The 22,437-nt window shown below is 34.1% G+C and overlaps 1 protein-coding gene across 5 annotated transcripts in view; it reads right to left on the reverse strand.

Moving 5' to 3' along the window:
• The window catches only part of LOC131050418 (serine carboxypeptidase 1), a 108,109-nt gene extending 86,331 nt beyond the window's left edge, over window positions 1–21,778 (reverse strand). The window contains exons 1-8 of one of the 5 annotated variants that reach the window (XM_057984588.2): window positions 21,666–21,778; window positions 3,783–3,968; window positions 3,445–3,590; window positions 2,737–2,816; window positions 2,432–2,554; window positions 2,028–2,130; window positions 1,898–1,935; window positions 1,703–1,804 (exon numbers count right to left, since the gene is read on the reverse strand). In XM_057984588.2, coding sequence (XP_057840571.1) covers window positions 1,703–1,804; window positions 1,898–1,935; window positions 2,028–2,130; window positions 2,432–2,554; window positions 2,737–2,816; window positions 3,445–3,590; window positions 3,783–3,925 — 735 coding nt within the window. In that variant the 5' untranslated portion in view covers window positions 3,926–3,968; window positions 21,666–21,778. Of the gene's footprint in view, window positions 1–1,702; window positions 1,805–1,897; window positions 1,936–2,027; window positions 2,131–2,431; window positions 2,555–2,736; window positions 2,817–3,444; window positions 3,591–3,782; window positions 3,969–4,883; window positions 5,134–5,492; window positions 5,531–5,591; window positions 6,002–6,068; window positions 6,134–21,665 lie in introns of those variants that run through there. The other 4 variants (XM_057984586.1, XM_057984585.2, XM_057984587.1 and 1 more) reach the window with 4 other exon arrangements.
• Between the last annotated feature and the right edge of the window lie 659 nt (window positions 21,779–22,437).

Below are 22,437 nucleotides of genomic sequence, written 5' to 3' on the forward strand. Positions count from 1 at the left end.
TCTATTTTCTCTCGAAATGAAAGCCTAAAAAATAAGAGCTTCTATTTTTTAAGAACAGATTTCAAATATTCCTTAACCCCAATTTTTTTTTCCATGAGACTCCTACCTAACTCCTATAAACTTCCATAACCCTTTATACAAGTAGAATGAGGGATCCTAAGCATAATGCCCTTGCAACCCCCCACTGCTTTTAAGGAACAGACTGAGCGTTCAACAACATTAACCCAGGAATTCCTCAAAGGTAACTTACTATCATAACCTACATCATCAAGAAGATTTGGAGAAGTCGCAGGACACATGCCAAGAACAATCTTCTCTGCCCCCGAACATTGATTGCCATAGCTGGAATAAACCTATAACCCAACTACCATTTACCACCACTTGCTCATTCAACTTCAGCTCATCCAACAGTCAATGGGGGCAATTTCACGAGGGCTAGATTCCACAACGCTTGCAGGGGAAGCCACGCTTCAAACCCTGCCACAGGCCAACTCACAAAGGTTTGCCCCACCCAACAACAGCCAGATCTGCTGTGGAATCCTTCACAACAACCACAAAAGAAGAAAAAAATCTCTGGATTACTTTGCTCTGCCGAACCCTTGGCGACAGAGGAACCAGCCGCAGCGTTTTAAAAGTTTTTGACAGGCCTCGAACTATAGATTAAGCCAACTTTCTTCCTCTTTTTTGTCCAACGCCCAATTCCATTTGTCTTTGTCCTCCTCATCTACATCCTTAAGTCCTACTTCGGACCCTATCGAAGGGGAAACCCCACTCGAAACCATTTTCCCGTTCACAGGCATTTTGAAGCAATATGTTAAGGCTTTATGATTAAGACAATTTCTCAATGATATTGATCTTTAAAACTTAAGCTAACAAAAATCGTTCATGGCATAAATAGTTCTATTTAATCCCAATAAACCTGTGATTAATGCCCACAACGCGCATGTTAATGTACGCTAGCGTTTATAGGGAGGTAAAATTTATTATTTGTCAGCTTAATCCTTAATGACGGTTTATGTCCAGCTTCCTAGATGTTGCACGACTGAAAGTGTTCTACCTGCTATTATGACACCATTCAATTGTGTCTGCGTAGATTGAATTCTACAAATGTGCCCGTAAAAAAGAAAGAAAGAAAAGATCTTAGACTCGTGAAATCTTAATTTATTTCAATTTCCTGTGCGAGTTGCCTCTTTATCTCAAAGATGTAACTAACGAAAAGAGAATCGAGGATTCATTTATCCTTTGACATGTATGCAATGATGGTGGTGAATTGCCATCATGTGCTAAAAGCATGTGTATGACTATGATTTCTTTTGTGAATACACAAATCCAAGAGACAGAATGCGTGCGAAAGAGAGGAGTGATTAAATGTGGGTGTTGTCTTTTCCTAAACAACGAAGCACAGAGAAGAGTGGGGATTGCATCGAAATCAATCAGATAGAATAGGCACCACTTCAAAAGAACTTTCAGCACTACAATCAATTTCATAAATGCTCCTAATCTATTCTTGCTTGGGACTATGGCTCACTTCTTGTGGATGCCTTAGACCTCAGTTTTTGTAGATATCTTCACTACAAAATCTTATTTCGATCCAATTTATTTGACAAGAACAAGCTATCATTTGTAGAAAAACTGCACAAGTTATTACAAGTATATTCATGCCTTTTGGGATATTTGTTATAAACAAAGAATGATGAATTACCTGAAAGATGTCATCTGATATAAGACCCATTCCATGAACAAATGGCACAAGTGCATTGCCATCAAACTTATGATCTGTGACCCCATTTCCTACCATATAGCCCTGGAAATAAGTTTATATTAACAAACAGATTAGATTCTATGATTTTCTCTATGACAGGCTACCAATTCGGTAAGAATCTTGAAACACCTTTACCTTAAAATTCAGAGCAGGTGTTAAACCAGCTACAATTCCTGTAACATAACAGAATAATTCCATAAATAGGGTTACGCATAAGACATGTTTGTTTTATCTAGAAAAGACAGAAATATCATATTTGGCATACCTTTGGATACTTCTGATGCCAGAGTCGGAACATAGATTCCTGCAAATGATTCTCCAGCAATAAAGAATGGATTTGATTGGAACTCTGGGTATTCCTCGAACCACTGCTCTCAATACCATACACAAAGAAAAATCTAGATTTTTTAAGCATTTGCCCGTCTTAAACAGTCATTTATTCATGCATACTTCTTCGTTACTGAATTTCTTGAGTTTTTTATGGATGAATTTTATTATAGCCTTTGTCTCATCCAATTCCGAAAAAGTTCAGCGAACTAGTTTACCTTTACCTTGTTCCTGTTCAATAATTTGCGGATTCCTCCTCCTATAACTATTCTATACTTGTGAATTCAAATACCATTAATCAGTAAATCCTAACAAAATGATTTTCGAGGAACGATTTGGGACCTCTAAAAGGAAAGTATGTGTATCTTTAGCCGTCTTGAAGTCCCCCGTATTATAGTCATTTGCTGTTCTGGAGTATGAAAAGCCAACTCCAGATGGCGAATCCAAATAGATGATACTCGAGACCTGGACAAGAAGTAATGTTATGAACGGCAAAATGTCCTCAACAAAAAGAGCCAAAAATACAGTCATTTCATGTTCTACGCTCTAAATGTAACACACAATAGCTTCTGAATCCAATTTAGGAACTGTCAATATTCAGAATATTGCCAAGCAACACAAAAATGCCATTCTGAAAAAAATCATACCTTTGACCAGGCATATGGGTTTAAGTGTAGCTTGGGCAAATTTCCAGAACCATTTGTGGCCGCTTCAAAATTAAAAGGACCTACAAGGACAAGATCTTATATTTACAGCTGCAGAGCTTTCAATTTGAATTTATTGATTTCTTCTATTTAGTAGCTGCCAATCTCTGAATTTCAAATGTTTACGAGCAGTACAGACTATTCCAAAGAGGTAAATATAAGGGTTCAATTATCAATAATTAGACGTGAAGGAAGTGTATATAATTTGAACGTGCAATTCCAGACAGATGAAAACTAGAAGGATACCATGCCTCAAGTTCTAACAATTGGAACTACTTTTCATTTAGAAAATTTGCGAAGATTATTGATAAAATACAAACAGAAAATACATAATTCATATAAGATATGGATCTAAAAAATTAGTCAAATGGGGCATGGTTCACTGGTGAAGATAACTTGGTTGTTATGTAGTACTAGTCATATGGCCGAGAAGGGTTTCAATTTTGCAGAAAGCCAAGCTCTGTTACAGATTAAATGTCTAAGACTGGGTGCAAGTCCAAGATGAATTTTTGCAGAAGTTTTAACCTTAGAAATTGGAATCTTAGCCGAAGGGAGCAGTTTTATGTGGGCAACCCCTAAAACCCAACTCAAAATTTTAATTGAGGAAAAATTCAGTACAAAAAACCAATAATAAATAAGGAGGAATCAAACCATGCTCATAAACGAATCCATCAAAACTTGAGCAACCTGGACCACCATTTAGCCACAGAACAACAGGATCTTTGGCAGGATTTCCTTGTGATGTAACAAAGTAGTAGTACAGATACCTTCCATGAGCTTCGTCTACTGTTACATATCTGCAAGCCAAAAAAATATGCACAAAAAATCACCACTAACAACAGTATCAAAAATAAGAAAATATTGAATATATGAGAGAAACATTCTCTCTGTAATACAGCTCCTATTTACATGTCGTTCAGTAACAAAACAATTGTTTTACACTGTGAAACGCAATCTGACAAGGAAAAGAGTAACAGAAATACCCCTACCCTCCATAATGTTTTGATGGAAAACTACCATCATAACCAGGCACGGATGTTATTAATGCTTTTTCCGGTGCTGCAGCTGCATAGTAGTGAAACCCTAGCAATGCAAGAAATTGCCATGTCCAGATAACCTTCCCAGAAGTCATTGCTCAATTGCTTTCAAGGGTAACCCAAAATATTCAGATTTAGCTGCAAAAAAAAATTATTTAGCAGAAATTACAAAAAGATTAGGATTGAACAGTGAACTACAGCGTTGACTACAAATCACAATTCTAACTATAAGCTCACGAGGCTTCTTAATTTCTGCAAATCTCAGTTATTACTTCAAATTTCCGCACGAAATAATGCAGAATTAGCTTTGAATGGTAAATTTATTTGAATCATTGTTGTGAACTTTGAGATCCGTTTGGTAACCAAATCTATTAGTGTCATTTATTATATTTTCTAAAAATTGCAGAGATATTTGATAAATGTCCGGTTAATGTCTGAAACAAATTGTTGAAAACTTGAAATTCGTTCCTAAATGGACATAATCTTATAAATTTTAATCGCTTTTATATTTATTCCTAAATTGTGAAGAAAATAGTATATTTCAACACCAAAACTCAGGGATCTCAGTTTATCTACGAATATTCAAGCATATACTGAATCTTTAGCTCCAGATGGTTTCAAATTTCGCTATGAAATACTCAAACGTTATCTTTTCAGCACAAACTAAGAGCAGCATCACATCATGTTTCAACTATTTTCTTAGCCCTTGCTGCTCACAATTTTGTAGAACATAGTAGGCTATGTAGTTTTGTGCTAGATGAAGGAGACACGGGTTTAAATCCTGAGGGGTAATGTATGTGCATTGTATAGTCTCGTATGCTCTAAACTACTCTGAATTCTAGGAACAGTTCGATGACAAAGCAGCAGACATCATGTGCTTTAAATGACCTTTCATTAAATTTCTAAAGACTACATAGGCTACAATTTGCAACGAAATGAAGATAACAAGTCATTTTTTTCTTGCAAATTTTCTTTTACATTGTATGAATTCAATCTTGGTTTCAGCAATATTGTACACAGGCCTAGCCTGAGTCCTAAGGGATGGATACTTGCTTTAAAGAGACCCAGGTTGTAATCCAGTAGGCATTCTGTCCGCTCGCCAAGTTGAAAGCTGTCTTATGAAAAGAACCTTGCTTCCTGAAAATGAGCTCTGTTGCTTACAACAATCACCCAAATGACATATAAACTACAATAATCCTGGATAAATTCTATTTTGATTTATACTGTTGATTAGATGTTACAAGTCTCATCACGACATAAACTAAAATAGTCCATTCTATTCTGATTGAAAATTATATTCTGCTAATTTAGCAGCAGGAAGAGCTTATAGCCTCTCCTTTTCCTATCGGATACAGACTGTTCCAAAATCTTCGGTTTCTAGGCTTGAGAAGAAATACTAAATTCTTCAAATTGGTGGCTATAAAAAATGAAAGATATTGATTGTTGTTTAGGTCATAGCCTATCCAGACACCACATTGGTGTATGAATATGAATGGGAAGCCTAAAAGGGGTTTCTATAATGTCAGAAAATTGAATCCCTATATTCTGACATGACGAGCCGAGGTCTAAAATCAACTTTTGCTATGCTGATGTAAATCCCACCTATCCGGTAATATTGTGAAACATAAAGAAAACTCTGAACTCAAACACAATATCACTCACAAGATGCTTGCTGAGGTAAGAGATTGCCTTAGTATATCTAGACTACATCTGAAAAATGGTGACCTGAGTGAACATCAATCTGCTCGAGAGATTACTTACCCTTTCAGCCCACCGTAAGAATGTAATTATTGAATTTTTGAGATTATTTCCACAGGCTCTCATTTTTGAAACATGTATCTGAAACAAAGGTATTCTATCCATTTTCTCTTCTTGCTATACGCTTCAAATATATTGTGGATGACATCACTATGTAGAAAATGGAAGGCTGTTAAAAGAAGCTCTGCTGAGGGTTCTGGCAGCCCAGATGCACATGCGAAGGTCCTGAATTACTTTGTTAAGTACAATTTCTTTGGAGCAGATTATGATGTAGTACAGGGGTCAAGTGCAAGTCCAGTAAAAAGGTACAGGGGAATTTTGTAGGCGTGGAAGCAATTTTCAAATAACACTGCTAATATTCGTTTACACATAAAATTGGAGTACATGTACAGGAAGATTGATTGCATAGAGTAAACAACTCATGTAGAAGCATAATTTAATTTCATATTTATAAATAAAAATAAAAATGCGGTTACTTACAAGTTCAGTCTAGCAGCAACTTCTTTTGATATCTCTGAAATTGTAAATTTGCACCCATTCTAGATATATATGAAAAAAAATGTAAAATTATAAAATAATAAATGTGAATGATTATTTTAAAATATACACAAAACAAAGATCTTAAATTTATTATTGTAATTATTTTAAAAATTTATATAAGATAAAAATCTTGAAAGTTTTTAAATTGATATTAAAAAATATTCAAGATATTATATTTTAAGAAATAAAAAAATATTTAAAAAAAATAAATCATTCATATCTTATCTATTATAATTATTTTTAAAACTTACACAAAGTAGATTATTTCTAAAACTTACACAGTAAAATCTTGAAAGCTTCTAAATTGATATTAAAAAATATTTAAGATATTATTTTAAGAAATGAAAATATTTTTAAAAAAAATTCATGCATATCTTATCTTTCAAAATATTTTAAATTGATTTGTATTTAATAGTAATTATTATAAAATAATATATATTAGAATTCACAAATAATGAGCAATAATGGTTATTTTAAAGTTTATACATAAAGCAAAAATCTTAAATGTCCTTTACAATTAAAGCTAAGTTTCTAAATTGATATTAAAAAATATTTAAACTATTTTTGGTTCATTTCATTGTGATCACATATTTGGTACAATTATGAATAGTTATATAATTAAAACATAGATTCACATTCTGATAATAAAAAAATCGAAGTAAATATTAAGACTAATTAATTTTTAGTTTCTAAAAATTTAATTTAAAATCTCTTAAGTAGCTAAAATAAATTTGTATTAAAATAAATTTTTACTCAAAGATTTTAAAAATGATTTTCACCTCCACCACATATCATAAGTTATCCAATATAAAAAAGACAAAATTTAATTTATTTTTAATATATTTGTTGTGCAAAGTTTTAATGAGAAGTAGAAACTCCAAAAGAGTTACATCAATAGAATAAAACTAAAACATTTTCATTATATAAAATAAAAAATAATATTACAAAGATATTTTGTGGTTTGTTATTTAATTTAAATTGTGAATATATATAATTGTAATGTTAAATTTTGTATCTTTATGTTAACTTTTATTTAGTTTTAGGATTAATTTGAGAGAATATTTTAATATGGTTTGTTATCTTTGTGTCAAATTTAGCATTTTTCTAGATCCCTATCCATCTTTATTTTTTGTGACCTTAATCTTGCTTCATTTGTACCAATCCCACACATTCTCCTCATTTATTAGCCTATAATTATATTCATTCTTTATCCAAGCATTTGGTATTCCTTGTCCTAGGTCACTTTTGTAGAATGAGATTGATCTTGCATGATGTTGTTTTGACAAAAAAAATCAAAATTTTAAAGATAAAAATTGTTGCTTCACACCCTTTCCTTATAGCCATTGGAAGGCCACTTGGTATATGTCTATGCAACAATTTTTTATGTCTTAATATTTAAAGACATCTATTTAATCGTAAATTTATATTTGAAGATCATTGAAAAATCACATGTATTGAAATGAAGAATAATTCTAGGAACACTTTGCTCAAAGCACTAAAACAAACCTAATTTGCATCACATTTATTTAGGACATGTGCATACTTAATAATTTCCACTATTCTTAATCTTTTTGTACACATCTATGCAACAATTCATTATGTCTTGATATTTAAAGACATTCATTGAAACATTAATTCATATTTGAAGATCATAGAAATCACATGTATTGAAAAGAAGAATTACTCTGTTAACACTTCATTTAGAGCACTTAAAAGAACTTAATTTGCATCACACTCATCTAGGATGTGTGCATTTTTTATTGCTATCTATCAACATTTGTGATAAGGTCTTCACAAAAAATAACTTATACCTCATGATTACTTCCCCAAAATATTTTTAATTACTTCCAATTTGCATGCCAAAATAGACAATTGAGTTTTAGGTGACAAGTCATTAAATCATTTCTATGGGTTTTAGATCACTTATGTGTGTTAGGTCAATGGAACTATGAGTAAGATCAATCCCACACAATGCAAATTCTACTTACAAATATTTTAAAGATCATTATATATTTGAAACATTTTCTACTTAGATAACAACTATTTTTAATATCAAGATGATTGAAATTTATGTTACACCAAATTTACTCATCATTGTAATTCCCCAAATTAAAGTGTTTTAATCCTTCACATTTGATTTCTTAAATTAACATCTAATATTTTGAACTTAACTTGAGTATTATACTTAATTACTTAGATTTATTTGAATTACCTTAAATAACTTTAGGAAAAAATATTTTTTTAAATAAAGCTAGAAAAAAATTATAATGGAATAAAATAAAACGTACTCCAAAATAAGACTGCACATGAAAAATAATAAAATAACAAACAAAATTGTTATTTTCCCTACAGCTAATATAACATGTAACAACAAAATTATTATTTTCTGTACAATCATCTACTGTCAAATATTTTTTTAAATAAAGCTAGAAAAAAATTATAATGGAATAAAATAAAACGTACTCCAAAATAAGACTGCACATGAAAAATAATAAAATAACAAACAAAATTGTTATTTTCCCTACAGCTAATATAACATGTAACAACAAAATTATTATTTTCTGTACAATCATCTACTGTCATAGGCAATAAATGAAGTTACTAAATGAATATGTTGCAATCTAGATGGAAACCACAGCCCTATAATAATCAGCCAACGCAGTGACCCCAAACTGACTGAAAGATTTAGGTGTCCCCCACAACTTTCATTTTGACCATTCGAAAGGTGGGCACCCACGTTTTCTATGCACGAGGGATACGGTCAGCATATCAACAGAAGAAAAAGAACGAAGAATTTGAGATTCTAAAATTTGACAAATACGTTAACGGTGTCCTACGCGCCTACTGGTTTGGACTTTCGAATCACGACAAACGACATATTCTTTCTCCACTTGCTTGGAGTAGGTAAGAGTTGGTTATAGATATCATGAATTCATTATGCACCTTTCACTTACCTTTCCATCACTTTATGGTTGAACGCCTCTTCTTTGGAAAAGATGCTTCCTGTACTTTGAAAACAAGAATGTTTTTCCTTTTTTTCTTAGATGTTTAGGGATGATTAAAAGTAGTCCAATGGAATTTAAGGGAAATAAAATTTAAAGATGGTTCATAAAGGATAAGGAAAAAAACAAAGAGATTTTAGTTAGATATATAGAGTTTTAGAGTTCATGATGGCTTGCTTAGATGATTTTTGGATTTGATTATGTTAAAAAAATTTCATTTACGTTTCGGATCATGCTGTATGATCATGGAGGCTCCCTTTTTCTTCTTTTTAAGTCTCAACTTGATGATGGATCGTGGAGCATGATCCGACACATTGATGGAAAAAATTTAACGTAGTCAAATCCAGAAATCATCTAAGCAAAGAGATTTAGGTTAGTGTATATAATAATCAAATAATTTATTAATTAACTCAAAATAAATTAATTGTGAGCTGATTATAAGAGAATTTTTGGAGTAAATGTTGAGGTTTATAAAGAAAGAGAAAGATGTTTGCTATTATATGTGACAATGAATGTTGTATTGAAATCTTAGTTTATGTGATTCAATTTATATTTCTAATATTCAAATTATAATGGTTGAGCTGCAACAAATTGTAAAATGACCTTCACTTTAATAAGAGTTCAAAATTGCATATGTAGTCGTGATTTATAAAATTGCCAACCTTGAATTAGGAACTTCTAATCTTCAAAAACATATCTACCTCTATGTATCTAAGACTAGTTAATAGTATTCTATAATAAGGTCAATCAAGTGCTTCACTTGATAATATACAAGTAGCTCCATTGAAGGGGTGACTAAATCTTGATAACCTAACAAGATCTAATCCATTTTCTTTTGTTATCTAATTAGGGGGTTGATGTGGCATTAAGGGTTTCTATAGTCAATATATTTTCTTTGAATTATAATGTATTAGTAGTATAAATGTTGCAATTTGAATGATCACAAGTCAACACTCTTTTTCTCTAATCAAGAATACATGCTTTAAAGGATTTAACTCTATTATTTGATACTTTTGAACATCTATCAAGTGAGAATCGTCATATGAGGTTTGGACTTGCATATGTCATGATACTTGCATGTGTGCAAGGTTTCCCCAACAAGGCATCACATACATCTAACATTTTCTCATCACATACTGTGCTTCATCTTTGACTTAGACTTGATGAAATAGGATAATTGACGCTATTTCCTTAACTAGACATCTCACCCATCCTGTGGAGTATGGCTACAAGTTTGGTGTTGTATATAGGAGAGAACATCTTGACTATTTTGTAGTAGAGATCAAATTCTTCTAACTTGCATTGTTGAGGATGAATTGTGGGTCTTGAGTCCCATTTGCCCACATCTATGAGTGAAATATAGGAATTCATCACTTTCATGAGAAGACACCTTAGTATTATAAACTACTATATATGGGCAAGCTTCAATTATTTGATCATCATTGTTCTACTCAAAAGGACCTCTATGCATAATGAATTACAGTGTATTTCTAGCTCTTGTATTCCCATCAACAACGCCTTGGTAACCTATTGTCCTTTGTATCATGCCAATGAATAGTATGGACTTCACACCAAATGCTAGTACATCTCCTTATGACTTCTCAATACCTTTCTTTAGTGCTAGCCCTTGTGATGGAACTTACATTGTTTCTTTTCCATGAAATTACTAAATTACCTTCTACCTTCATCTTGATGTTTAAAAAATATTACTTCCTTCCATTTTATTTGAATTTTTCTTCAATATATTTTACATATTGATATATAGTTCCCAAAGTATCAATATTTAAAAATTCCATCTTTGTGTGAATATATAATTAGTGAAGTCCACTATGATACTTCAATACACAAGTATTCTCCATATCTTGGATATCAATCTTTGTGAAGAACATGTGGACTGTAGTGGTGTAGTCTTGAACCAATTGGTTCTTTTAGTGTTGAAACAATTGGTATTGCATATAGTTCTCTTTATAGGCATATTCAATGAAATACTCCTTGACGTATTCCATGAATTCTCCTCAAGTGAGACTCTCATTTATCATTGCATCATAGCATTGATAGTTTAAATGTACTATAATCTTCCTTTGATAACAACTAAGATTCCTATTATTATTGAACATGTGGTTTCAATGGAAAATTTGATTTTAACAAAATCTAAGTAGTGATATATAGAAAAAATACTTTTCCAATTCAAAAATCGAATCATTAGTACATTTTTCTTTCAAAAGTTGAGATGTAGAAAATTACTTGAGCCTTAAATGGAGTGTGATCGCCAAACAATCTCTTCATTCATTTTGTATTCAATTATGGGTTTACAAGAGGAGTTGATAAAACCACCTCATATTTTCTTCTAGTTTCCTCTCTAGAGTGCCTTTGATAAACACTTTCAAGGGATCTAAATGTTTAACTCATTCCTCAACCATTTATGATCTGTGTGCTTTGGAGGAACATAGTTGGAAGACTTGAGATTTTGATTATGATCACATGTAATAGGACATATAAGAAAAAATAAGCTAAAAAACATTGATCCAAATCATGTTGGGAATTCAAACACTTGTGAGGGACTTAGTGTGTTGTAAGTAATAATTAAAAAGTAAGTAGAATATAATTTGATTTATTTTAGTGCATGTGTGTATGCATGTGTGTGTGTGTGTGTGTGTTGGTGCACACAGATCTAGTTAAGGAGTTATTATCACATGGAGTGCGAATGAACATTACCCATATTTATATCCTCTATTAGTGAGCTTGTCATTAATTTCAAATTGGTTACTTTTTTACTTTGACCCTTCTGATTTATGATAGATCACATGCAAGTAAAATTGGATTAAAGAAAAGTAGAGGTAAAAATTGCACCCCTCTAGTACTTTCCCCCCCTTATATTGGACTCACTTTGACCAGTTGTCCTTAATGTGATAATCTATCACTCAATGTACATATTTGTATGCAAAAATTTCCAATTGTCTTGAATTTGAGTTCCCATTCCTCAATAATCCAAATCCAAACCTTAACCTTCATCTTCCTATTCCTCTAGGTCAATATTAGATGTGTACTCTTAATCTGGAATTAATACTATTAAGATGACTTTGAATTCCCTTTTCTATTGAGTCAGATTTAATCATGGGCCCATGCTAAATGGATGTGGACCAATTGTTACCCATTAACAAGTACATAATATTAAAATTTGAATGCTAAGATGTTATATAAAAGTGCAAAGTCCTAGGTCAAGTTGGAAATCCATCATCATTGAAGAATCGCTATCATTCACATAATCAAGCATTATAGAGAGTATTATGTGTTAGAGTAATTGGGTCTTTACTTGATTAATTAAACAATATTTGTTTAATTCTTTAAGTTCCCAATTATCTTTTTACACTTAAGCTAACATTAGGTGCATATAATTAATTATTTTAATTAATTATTATGTGCAAGCCTAGGGTTTTCCCTTTTTAGGGTTTCTTGACCTATTAGAGGTTATTTTTCTTTTCATTGTTTTATCTTTTCACAATACATTTTTGGTAAATTTGGAGCTCTCATCTTTTGAGAATATTTTCCTGTGTTTTGTGTGTTCTTCAAATTATTGCTTCATTGCTTCTCCTTGTAACAGGTTATTCAGCTTGCAGAAGATCTTCAGGCTACTGTGGGGTTGTATTTCTCAACTCCTATATGGTATCAGAGCTCAGATCTGCAGCTACCTGTTTCTGTTTTTTGAGAATTTTGCATTTGAAGCAGATCTGGGGTTTCAGGCATTTTTTTGTGTGCTTAGGGTTAAGGTTTTTTTTTGGTTTTTTTTGTTATGTTTTTTTTTTTGTTTTTTCTGAGCACTTTGGGCCTAAACGACCCTCATCATCATGCTCAGAAAGGCCCAAAAACCCCTACAGTCATATAAAATTTGTCCATTTTTTACTCCCGAGCATCTGGGTGATTTTTTTTTCTCCCCATTAGGTCGTACAACCTTGGCACGCAAATCAAGAAAAAAAATTAGAATTTTTTTTCCCTTTTTACGACATGCAGGCCAGATTTTTTTTTTTTAAAATATCAAAAAAATCACAGAGAGCAAAAGGAGGGCGAAAAAAAAAATAGTTTTAAAGTTTTTAGGGCACCGGACCTGACTGTCCGGTGCCATACGACGCCTACAGGCCGGCCCCACAGGCCCTGCCGGCCCTGCCGGCCCTCCGACCACCCCAGCCCCGCCGGCTGCACCTTCCGGTGACTTCCGGCCCTCGCCTCCGGCTCCGACAGACCTCGTCATCGGCTCCAAACTCTAGCGCCCTCACTCGCCGACTCCGGCAGCCCCCACCGCTCAGCCCCACGTCGTCGCCTCTCCGCTCCGCTGTCCCCTCCGCCCAGCCTAGGCCGCTCCACCTCCGCCCAGCCCAAACCACACCTTCGCCTGAATCACCACCAACTCTCCTTCTCTAGTCTTTTTGAGAGGGAGTTGGTTTTTTGGGCCTAGATTGTGCATCTGGAGTCGGATTTTGGCGAACGAATAGGCGTCAAAAAGGTGATTCCGAGCCGGACGTCGTGGAGGTGATTTTTTTCCTAAATCTGCTGTTTGACTGTATTTTTTTATCAGTCAAAGTCAGGCTTTTTTTTTGCACTTCCGGGGCCATAGAATGGGCAAACGGACTCCGTTTTTCGAAAACGAATAGGAGTTGGAAAGCTCTCAGCATGCTCTATTTAGATTTGTGATTTTTTTTTTCAGAATTTTCACCAGGTACATGAGATATCAGTTTGAAGTTTTTTTGCTTATGTACTACTTCCTTCTCATTACTATGTACTAGGGTTTGGGTTTCTCTATTGTGGGGGGGTGTTTTTTTTTCTCGATTTCTGTCATTTATATCAGAAATCAAGAATACCTAAACTCTCAAACACAAACAAACCCTTCTACATCTTTTGTCTATTCTGAAAGATCACATAATAAAAACAACCAACAAGCAGGTGCAGGTGCAGAGTTTTTTTTCTCATGGCAGATCCTTTAGTTGAGTTGTTGACTTCACACAACTATCACACCTGGAAGCCCCGCATCACGAGGCTTCTCAGGGCATGAGGGTTGTGGGCTTCTTTGGATGAGGTTCAACCAGTACTGCAGCGTCCTTATGAGATTCTTATGCACCGGAACAAGTTGGATGAGGCCATGGGTTTGATCTCTTTGCATGTCTCTAACAGTCTTCTGTTTCACCTTGATGAGTTGCTTACTCCTCAAGATATGTGGTTGAATTTTGATTCTCTCTTCGGAAGGGTCAATGAGATTCGGACATTACAGATTGAGACAGAGTTGACTTCTCTGTTACTTGATTCCTTTCCCACTATTGAGGATTTTTTGAACAAATTCAAGACTACTAGATCTGTTCTTTAGGGATGTGGAAAGAACAAGACTGGTACCGAGTGCATTCATTTGATTCTTTCGAAGCTTCGGGTCACTTTCAGTTTTTTGCCTCTACTTTCTACTCCACCATGGATGGCTTGCGTACTCGTTTCAACATGCCTACCTTTGATGTCTTTTGTGAGCGATTGTCTCGTGAGAAGTCTCATCTTTCTCAGCTGGATATGCTCTCAGGCTCCAAGAACAAAGCATTGGTTGCTCAGTCCTCTAAGGAGAAGGAGAAACAGAAGCAAAAACCAAAGCCAAAGAAGCCTTCTGCAGGTAGTGAGAATTCCTCCAAGCCTGCTCCTAAGTCTGATTCAAAACCATTTCCTCCCAAACAAGGGAAATCTTCACAGTCTGGTGAGTCTTCCTCCAAGACCAAGAAGAAATCATCAGACACTTGCAGTTTTTGTGGCAAGGAAGGACATCCAGTTTCCAGGTGTTGGAAACGATTAGAGGCTTTAGAGGAAGCCATGCAGCAGCATCACATTTCCTCACCTCAGGCGTCTTCTCCTTCCACAGGGAAAGGTCATGCTCTCACTGCTAGAGCTTCGACCTATGGGTCCACATGGATTCTAGATTCTGGTGCTTCTCACCATATGACACACACTTAGCAGTTGGTTACTTCTCTTGCCTCTTGTGGTATTTCATAGATTGTAGTGGGTGACTCAGTACAACTTTTCATCCTGGGTTGAGGTTCTGTCTCTTTGGATGGGGGTACTCTATAGGATGTTTTGGTTGTCCCTGACATCTCGACGAACCTCCTATCCATTTATCAGATTTGCCACTCTGGATCTGGTAAGATAGTTAAGTTCTCACCACATGATGTGGTTATTCGGGACCTCCATGACCTTGATTTGGTTGTGGCTTCTAGTAGTGTGGATTTTGCATCTCGTTTCTATAGATTTGATAAATTTGAGCCCTCTTCGGGTACATGTTCATCTCTCATAGCACATGCAAATTCAGTTAGTAAGCTTTGGCATGAGCGATTGGGCCATGTCAATTATAGATATCTTCAGCAGATGAGTACACAGGCACTTGTTCTTGGGCTCCCACAAATTTCCTGCACTGATGGTGTTTGTCATGATTGTGTGCTTGGCAAGCATCACAGAGATCTCTTTCTGAAGGGGAGAGCCTCTCGTGCTTTGGCACCCTTGGAGTTGATTCACAGTGACCTCTTGTCATTTCCCACTCCTTCTTTTTTAGGGGCCAAGTATGTACTCACGTTTATTGATGACTTCCCTAGACACACATGGGTGTACTTTCTTAAGTACAAGTTTGATGTCTTTGATTCATTTTGAATCTTCAAGACAAATGTAGAGAAGCAGTCTGGCTATTCTATTCGGTGGATACGTACAGATAATGGGGGGGAGTATGTGAATCAGGCTTTTAGAGATTTTTGCACTGAGCATGGTTTGTAGCATCAGTTCACTGTTCCCTACACCCCTCAGTAGAATGGTGTCGCTGAACGTAAGAACAGAACTTTACGGGAGATGGCAAATTGTATGATTCAGTCCAGGTCCATGGATTCGACTTTTTGGGGTGAGGCGGTCAATTGTGCCAACTATATTCAGATTCGGATGCCTCACAAGGCTATTTGACATATGACTCTTGAGGAGGCTTGGTCTCATGACAAGCCTGATGTTTCCTTTTTTCGAGTGTTTGGCAGTGAGGCATGGGCCTTTATTCCTGTTGCTCAAAGGAAAGCCATGGAGCGGAAGAGCCGACCACTCATTTTTGTTGGCTACTGTAAGGATGTTAAGGCGTACAGGTTGTTTGATCCTGATTCCAGAGAGGTTCTGTTTCGACGGGATGTTCAGTTTGATGAGCGTCTTCCCACAGTGGATACCCCGACTCCAGTGTCTCCTCCTCTGCCTACTCCAGCCTCTGCACCCCTTCAAGATATTTTTGAGGATGATTCTGATGATGGTGCTGATGATCCACCCTCCCCACCTCCACCATCCCCACCTCCCCCTGCTCCACCTCAAATGCCTAAGTGGGCTCGCCTTACTGTTGAGGCGGTCAGTCCTATGGCTGGTGATCCTTCAAATACTCGTCGCACTCGTTCTCATATAGTGGGTTCTAGTCTTTTGAGTCATGCTATTTCAGATGATCCTCAAAAGTTTTCAGAGGCGACATGTCACCTTGAGTGGGATTGTGTTATGGAGGAGGAGTATTCTTCTTTGATGAGGAATCATACTTGGGATCTCTGTCCTCTTCCTAAGGACAGAAAGATGGTTAGGTGTCGTTGGTTGTATTGCACTAAATATGCTGATGATGGTTCCATTGATAAGTACAAAGCACGTCTTGTTGTGAAGTAGTTTTCAAAGGTTGAGGGTATTGATTACTCTGAGACATTTCCCCCTATTGCCAAGATGAATTCCATTCGCTTTGTACTATCTCTTACAACTTCTCAGCGTTGGCCTATTTTTTAGATGGATGTGAAGAGTGCCTTCTTGCATGGGGATCTATAGGAGGAAATCTACATGGAACAACCTTAGAGATTTGTGCAGGATAGTTCTTTGGTTTGCAGACTTCGACGTTCATTGTATGGTCTCAAACAGGCCCCTCGGGCTTGGTATGAGAAGATGGACTCTTTTTTGCTCTCCATTGGGTTCTCCCGCAGTCATTCTGATCACACAGTGTACATTCAGCTTCTTGAGGGTGACATACTGATTCTTGTGCTATATGTTGATGATCTTCTCATCACGGGTAGCTCATCATCTATGATTTAGCATATTCAGCGTGCCTTGATGGATCGGTTTGAGATGACAGATCTTGGTCTTTTGCACTATTTCCTTGGTCTTCAGGTGATTCAGTCTTCTGATGGGATCTCTCTCTACCAGCAGAAGTATGCTCTTGACATGCTTCAGCGCTTCGGCATGCTTGATTGCAAGCCTGCTCCCACTCTATTTCAGTCAGGGGTTGTTTTGACTATAGCTTGTCCCACTCCTTCAGTCGATTCTACACTTTACAGGCAATTGGTTGGTAGTTTGTTGTACCCGACTCACACCCATCCTGATATTTCCTTTGCGGTTGGTCTTGTCTCTCAATTCTCCCATGATCCTCATGAGAGTCATTGGCAAGCTGCCAAACGTATTTTCAGGTACATTCAGGGCACTAGTTCTCATGGCATTCACTACACATTAGGGGACCCTCACATTGTTGGCTACACTGACTCAGATTGGGCTGGTGATGTCACTGATTGGAAGTCTCCTTCTGGCTTTGTTTTATGTCTTGGCTCTGGTCCTATCACATGGTCTTGCAAGAAGTAAACTGCTCATGCATTATCATCTACAGAGGCTAAGTACCGAGCTGCTGTGCTCGCTAGTCAGGAGATCTTATGGCTTCGATAGTTGATGACTGAGTTTGGCTTTCCTCCTGATAGTCCCACTGTTCTTTGGTGTGACAATCAGAGTGCTATTCATATTTACCGCAACCCAGTAGAGCATCAACAGACGAAGCACATTGAGCTTCACATGCATTTCATTCGTCAGTTGATTCGGGATGGTGTTCTCATTCTGGAGTACATTCCCACTTCCGAGCAGGTTGCAGACATCTTCACGAAACCTTTTGCATCGCCGCGCTATCTTCAGTTGCGCTCTATGCTTGGGGTGAAGGAAGTTGTCCTTGGGGGGTCTTTATGAGGCCTTCCTTCCTTCTTCTTCTTTCAGCATGTTCTTTTATCTCTTTTTGGAGAGGAGTTTTTTCCCACTGGGTTTTCTCCTTTGTCTCCGTTTCATAGAGATTTCTGTCTATTTGGGTACCTGATCAGGCCTTGTTGCCGGGACCCATCTTTCATGCTTTCAGTAGTTGTTCTAGGTTTTAACTTCTCCCTAAGTCTAGCTTAAGGGGGGGTGTTAGAGTAATTGGGTCTTTACTTGATTAATTGAACAATATTTGTTTAATAATTTAAGTTCCCAATTATCTTTTTACACTTAAGCTAACATTAGGTGCATATAATTAATTATTTTAATTAATTATTATGTGCAAGCCTAGGGTTTTCCCTTTTTAGGGTTTCTTGACCTATTAGAGGTTATTTTTCTTTTCATTGTTTTATCTTTTCACAATACATTTTTGGTAAATTTGGAGCTCTCATCTTTTGAGAATATTTTCCTGTGTTTTGTGTGTTCTTCAGATTATTGCTTCATTGCTTCTCCTTGTAACAGGTTATTCAGCTTGCAGAAGATCTTCAGGTTACTGTGGGGTTGTATTTCTCAACTCCTATATTATGTTTGTATATGCATATATAAGAATACATATCTAAACATTTATATTCTACATAATGTGTCTTCAATTTCATTCAAACATTATTGAATTTTTACATAGGGCTTGACTAGAATCAAGAAAATTTATGAGTTCACCCACTTGATAACACCCGTTTTACCATTATTTAAGCTCCACCTAACCTAGGTACACACATACAAACATGTTTCTAAAAGAGACAAATATTCAATCTTCTAAGTTATCAAAACTCTTCTATTATAGATTCTAAAATTAAATTACTAAACACACCTTACAACAAAACATTTATTATTATACACAAAACTAAAAGTACACACATTAATGATGCACATAAAAGCTATATAACATAAATATATATGAAATAAATATTTATAAAATTTAATTGACTAAAAAATTATAAATATATCTTCTAATAAAGATCCATTGTATACCTTTTTAAAGCATATTTTCATTATATATGAAAATTTAGGTTGTATAAACAATTAACAATTAAATGAAAATATCACATAAAAAATACATATTTTATTAAATATGATTCATTGTATAGTGTAGTGGTATTGGAGTGAAGTTTTAGTAATTAATTAAATTTAATTTTTTATTGAATAGTTTTATATTTTTATTAAATTATTGTCTATGCGATTTTGGATCTTCTATTCTTTAAAGATTAGAATTTTGGTTGTGCTAAAAAATAGATGAATTATTGATTCCTATTAATTAACATATAAAAATCATTCTACAATTCAATTAATAATGAGGATGGTTTTTTAAGTACATCATCCACCAAAATTTGAATCCTCAAAAATATAAATTAAATCAAAGTAGATCCCTAAATAATTTTGAAAAAATGATTCCCTATTTATAAATAAATAAATAAAAAGAAACATCTCGTAATCCAACTATTTTTATAAAAAAATAAACACCACCTAAAAATGAGTTGAATTAAAAAATAGTCAAAATAAAAGATACTCCTAAATATGATCCAGATCACATATATATTCGAGGGTCCACATTTCTCTAGTGGAGATAAGCACATCCTTTCAATACATGTTCTAAAATCCCACCACTCAAAAAGGGACAAGGGAATGATGGCTGTGATTGCTAGAATAAGTATTTAAGTATAACTCAAACAAGTACTTTTGTGTTTTCTTATTTGATGCAAGTTTATCGTGCCTTTCAAATTATGATTGAAAGAAAGTGTTTATGTTTATGTTTATGTTTGACAGCTAGTTATGTTTGACATCTCATTTTCTACACTAAAATAATTAAGAAATTAAATTAATTATAATAATAAATTCCTTTTCATATTAAACATGTTTTTAATGTTATGAGTATTCGTATATTTTGTATTAGTTATATAGTATTATAATGATTGAAAGATAATTTTTTTGTATTAATTATTTATAAAAAGAAATAATTTATATCCGGCATCGCCCCTTCAAATAGTAGGGCCCTTAGAATTGTAGGGGCCCATTATTATATTATATTTAAAAATTAATAAAAATATTTATGTAAATCTTATTCATAAGATTATATTCTAATAATTTTAAAGTAATAATAAACTATATTTACACAAAACATAATTTATGTGTTTATAGTACAATCTCAAATGACGAGATATTTTTTATTTTAAAAAAAAATCATAAATTTGGATCTAACAATTCGAATTATAGATTCCATTGCTTTAATTGAAGATCAGAAAAGAAAATATGTGACAAATTTATTAAAATAAAGAATAAATAAAATGAATTGTTTTTCTTGAGAAAAAATTAAGAAAAGATCTAAAATTTGTATAATTGTTTAAATATAAATTATAATTTATCTATCTCAAATGAAATGCAATCAAAATATTAAAACTTAAATTAAATTTAAATATTAAAATGTTAATATTATAAAATGTATGTAAATAAAATTTGGGTTTTTTCTTTTTTTATTTCATAATTATTAAATAAAAATTTGATTTTTTTCCTTTTGATTTAAGATTTATTAGATAAAAGTGTACATCTTCTCTATTCATAACATTTATTGTTGGAGAAGATTATTGATATATAGAAATAGTCCTTCTTTAAGATTTCTTCTTTATAAAACCAAGATTCCTTTGTTTAATATATTTTAAAGCTTAATGAAAAAAAAAAATTAAGTTATTTTCAAGAGTATAGTTTGTTTAAAGGTTTTTGGTTTGTTGGTGAGATCAAAAGGTTCCTAATAAGTTGAGGAGGGATAAATGTGTTGAATAGAGGCACCCTGGATATCAAAAAGGATGAGACTCATATTATATCCTAGATGAATCTAACAAAACATATGCTTCTAAATCTTGACAGTAAACTTAGTCAAGTTCCTCATATTAACAAGTTAAAACAATTTAAGATGTTTATCCTCTTAACAACCTCAACAAAAATAAGTTGCTAAAACAATTCAAGATGTTTATCCTCTCAACAACCAACTAAAAAACTATTGTTAAAACAATTCAAGATGTTTGTCCTCTCAACAACCATTACAAAAAAAAATACATTTTGTTTGGTTATACAATTGATTAAATAATTTTGATAAAATAGATCTTCTACCCGTAACAATTTAACCCCAAAAAAACACTCCTTCGTAACATTAATATCTACTATATAAAGACAGATACACCTATATGTATATAATCCACTTTTTTCTATGAAAACAATAGCTAACTACCATTCAAATCAAAAGTCACTTGGAAATCATGCTCAAAAAAAAATCCCCCTCAATTCACAGATCATCCAGAGAGCAGTTTACCAGATTTAAAAAATGGAGCTCGTAGGTAAGGAATCTTTAAAATAAAACAGGTTTTAGTTCTACTTGTAGATTGTAGTACAGAAACATTTAAGCAGTCTACTCAATTTGAAATTTGGAAGTAAAAAGTTTATTGCCCTCAAATATTTCTATTAAGTTTTAAAGCCTTACCTCAGAACGGAGATTCTTGAAAGAAATCCTGCAAGTTCTCTCCGAAAGATGCAAAGCTCCCTACAATGCACAAACATGAATCGATTCAGATTTCTTGCAGAACTGAACGCGAGGTGCAGTAAATATATAAGCAAAATAATAGAGTCTCGTACATGAAAGGACTTTCGCTTGTTCAAGAATGTTGATTTCTGGCTTTCCACGCAACAAAAAAATCAACGATGTCTTTCATTAGTACAAGTCATCATTTTTTTCTGCAAATACGCTTAAATCTCACACAATACGTCCAAACAAACAGCATAATCGAGCTTCTATGGCATTCATTTTCACAATCAAGAGGCCCGCGAGAAGTAATTCGTAATTCTGAAGAATATTACCATTTCTGTTTCTGCACGCTAAAGCCTTCACACAATCTGTCAATTTCAGTTCAAAAATTTGGGAAATAAAACAAGATCTGATCTACTGTAGATCAAACGGACAAATCAAGGTAAAATGTTTATGAAAACGAGGGGGAAAATTCGAAAGTTGACCAAATTTAGTATAAAAAATGGACAATAAACAGCATCCAAATTATATTTAAAAGCAAATTGAGATAAACAACAGCCAAGATCGAGAATATTTAGCAGTAAAAAATTACTGCTGAAACGCAAAGCAAAGCTACAACTGGCTCTATATTCAAAACAAAGAATTAATACTTACAGAGAAAAATCACGGTAAAAAATGGTCCACAGGTCAAAGTATGCAGCTTAAAGCAACGTCATAATTCAAACTGGTT

This window comes from Cryptomeria japonica, chromosome 1 (genome assembly GCF_030272615.1).
Source record: "Cryptomeria japonica chromosome 1, Sugi_1.0, whole genome shotgun sequence".
Taxonomy (NCBI): domain Eukaryota; kingdom Viridiplantae; phylum Streptophyta; class Pinopsida; order Cupressales; family Cupressaceae; genus Cryptomeria; species Cryptomeria japonica.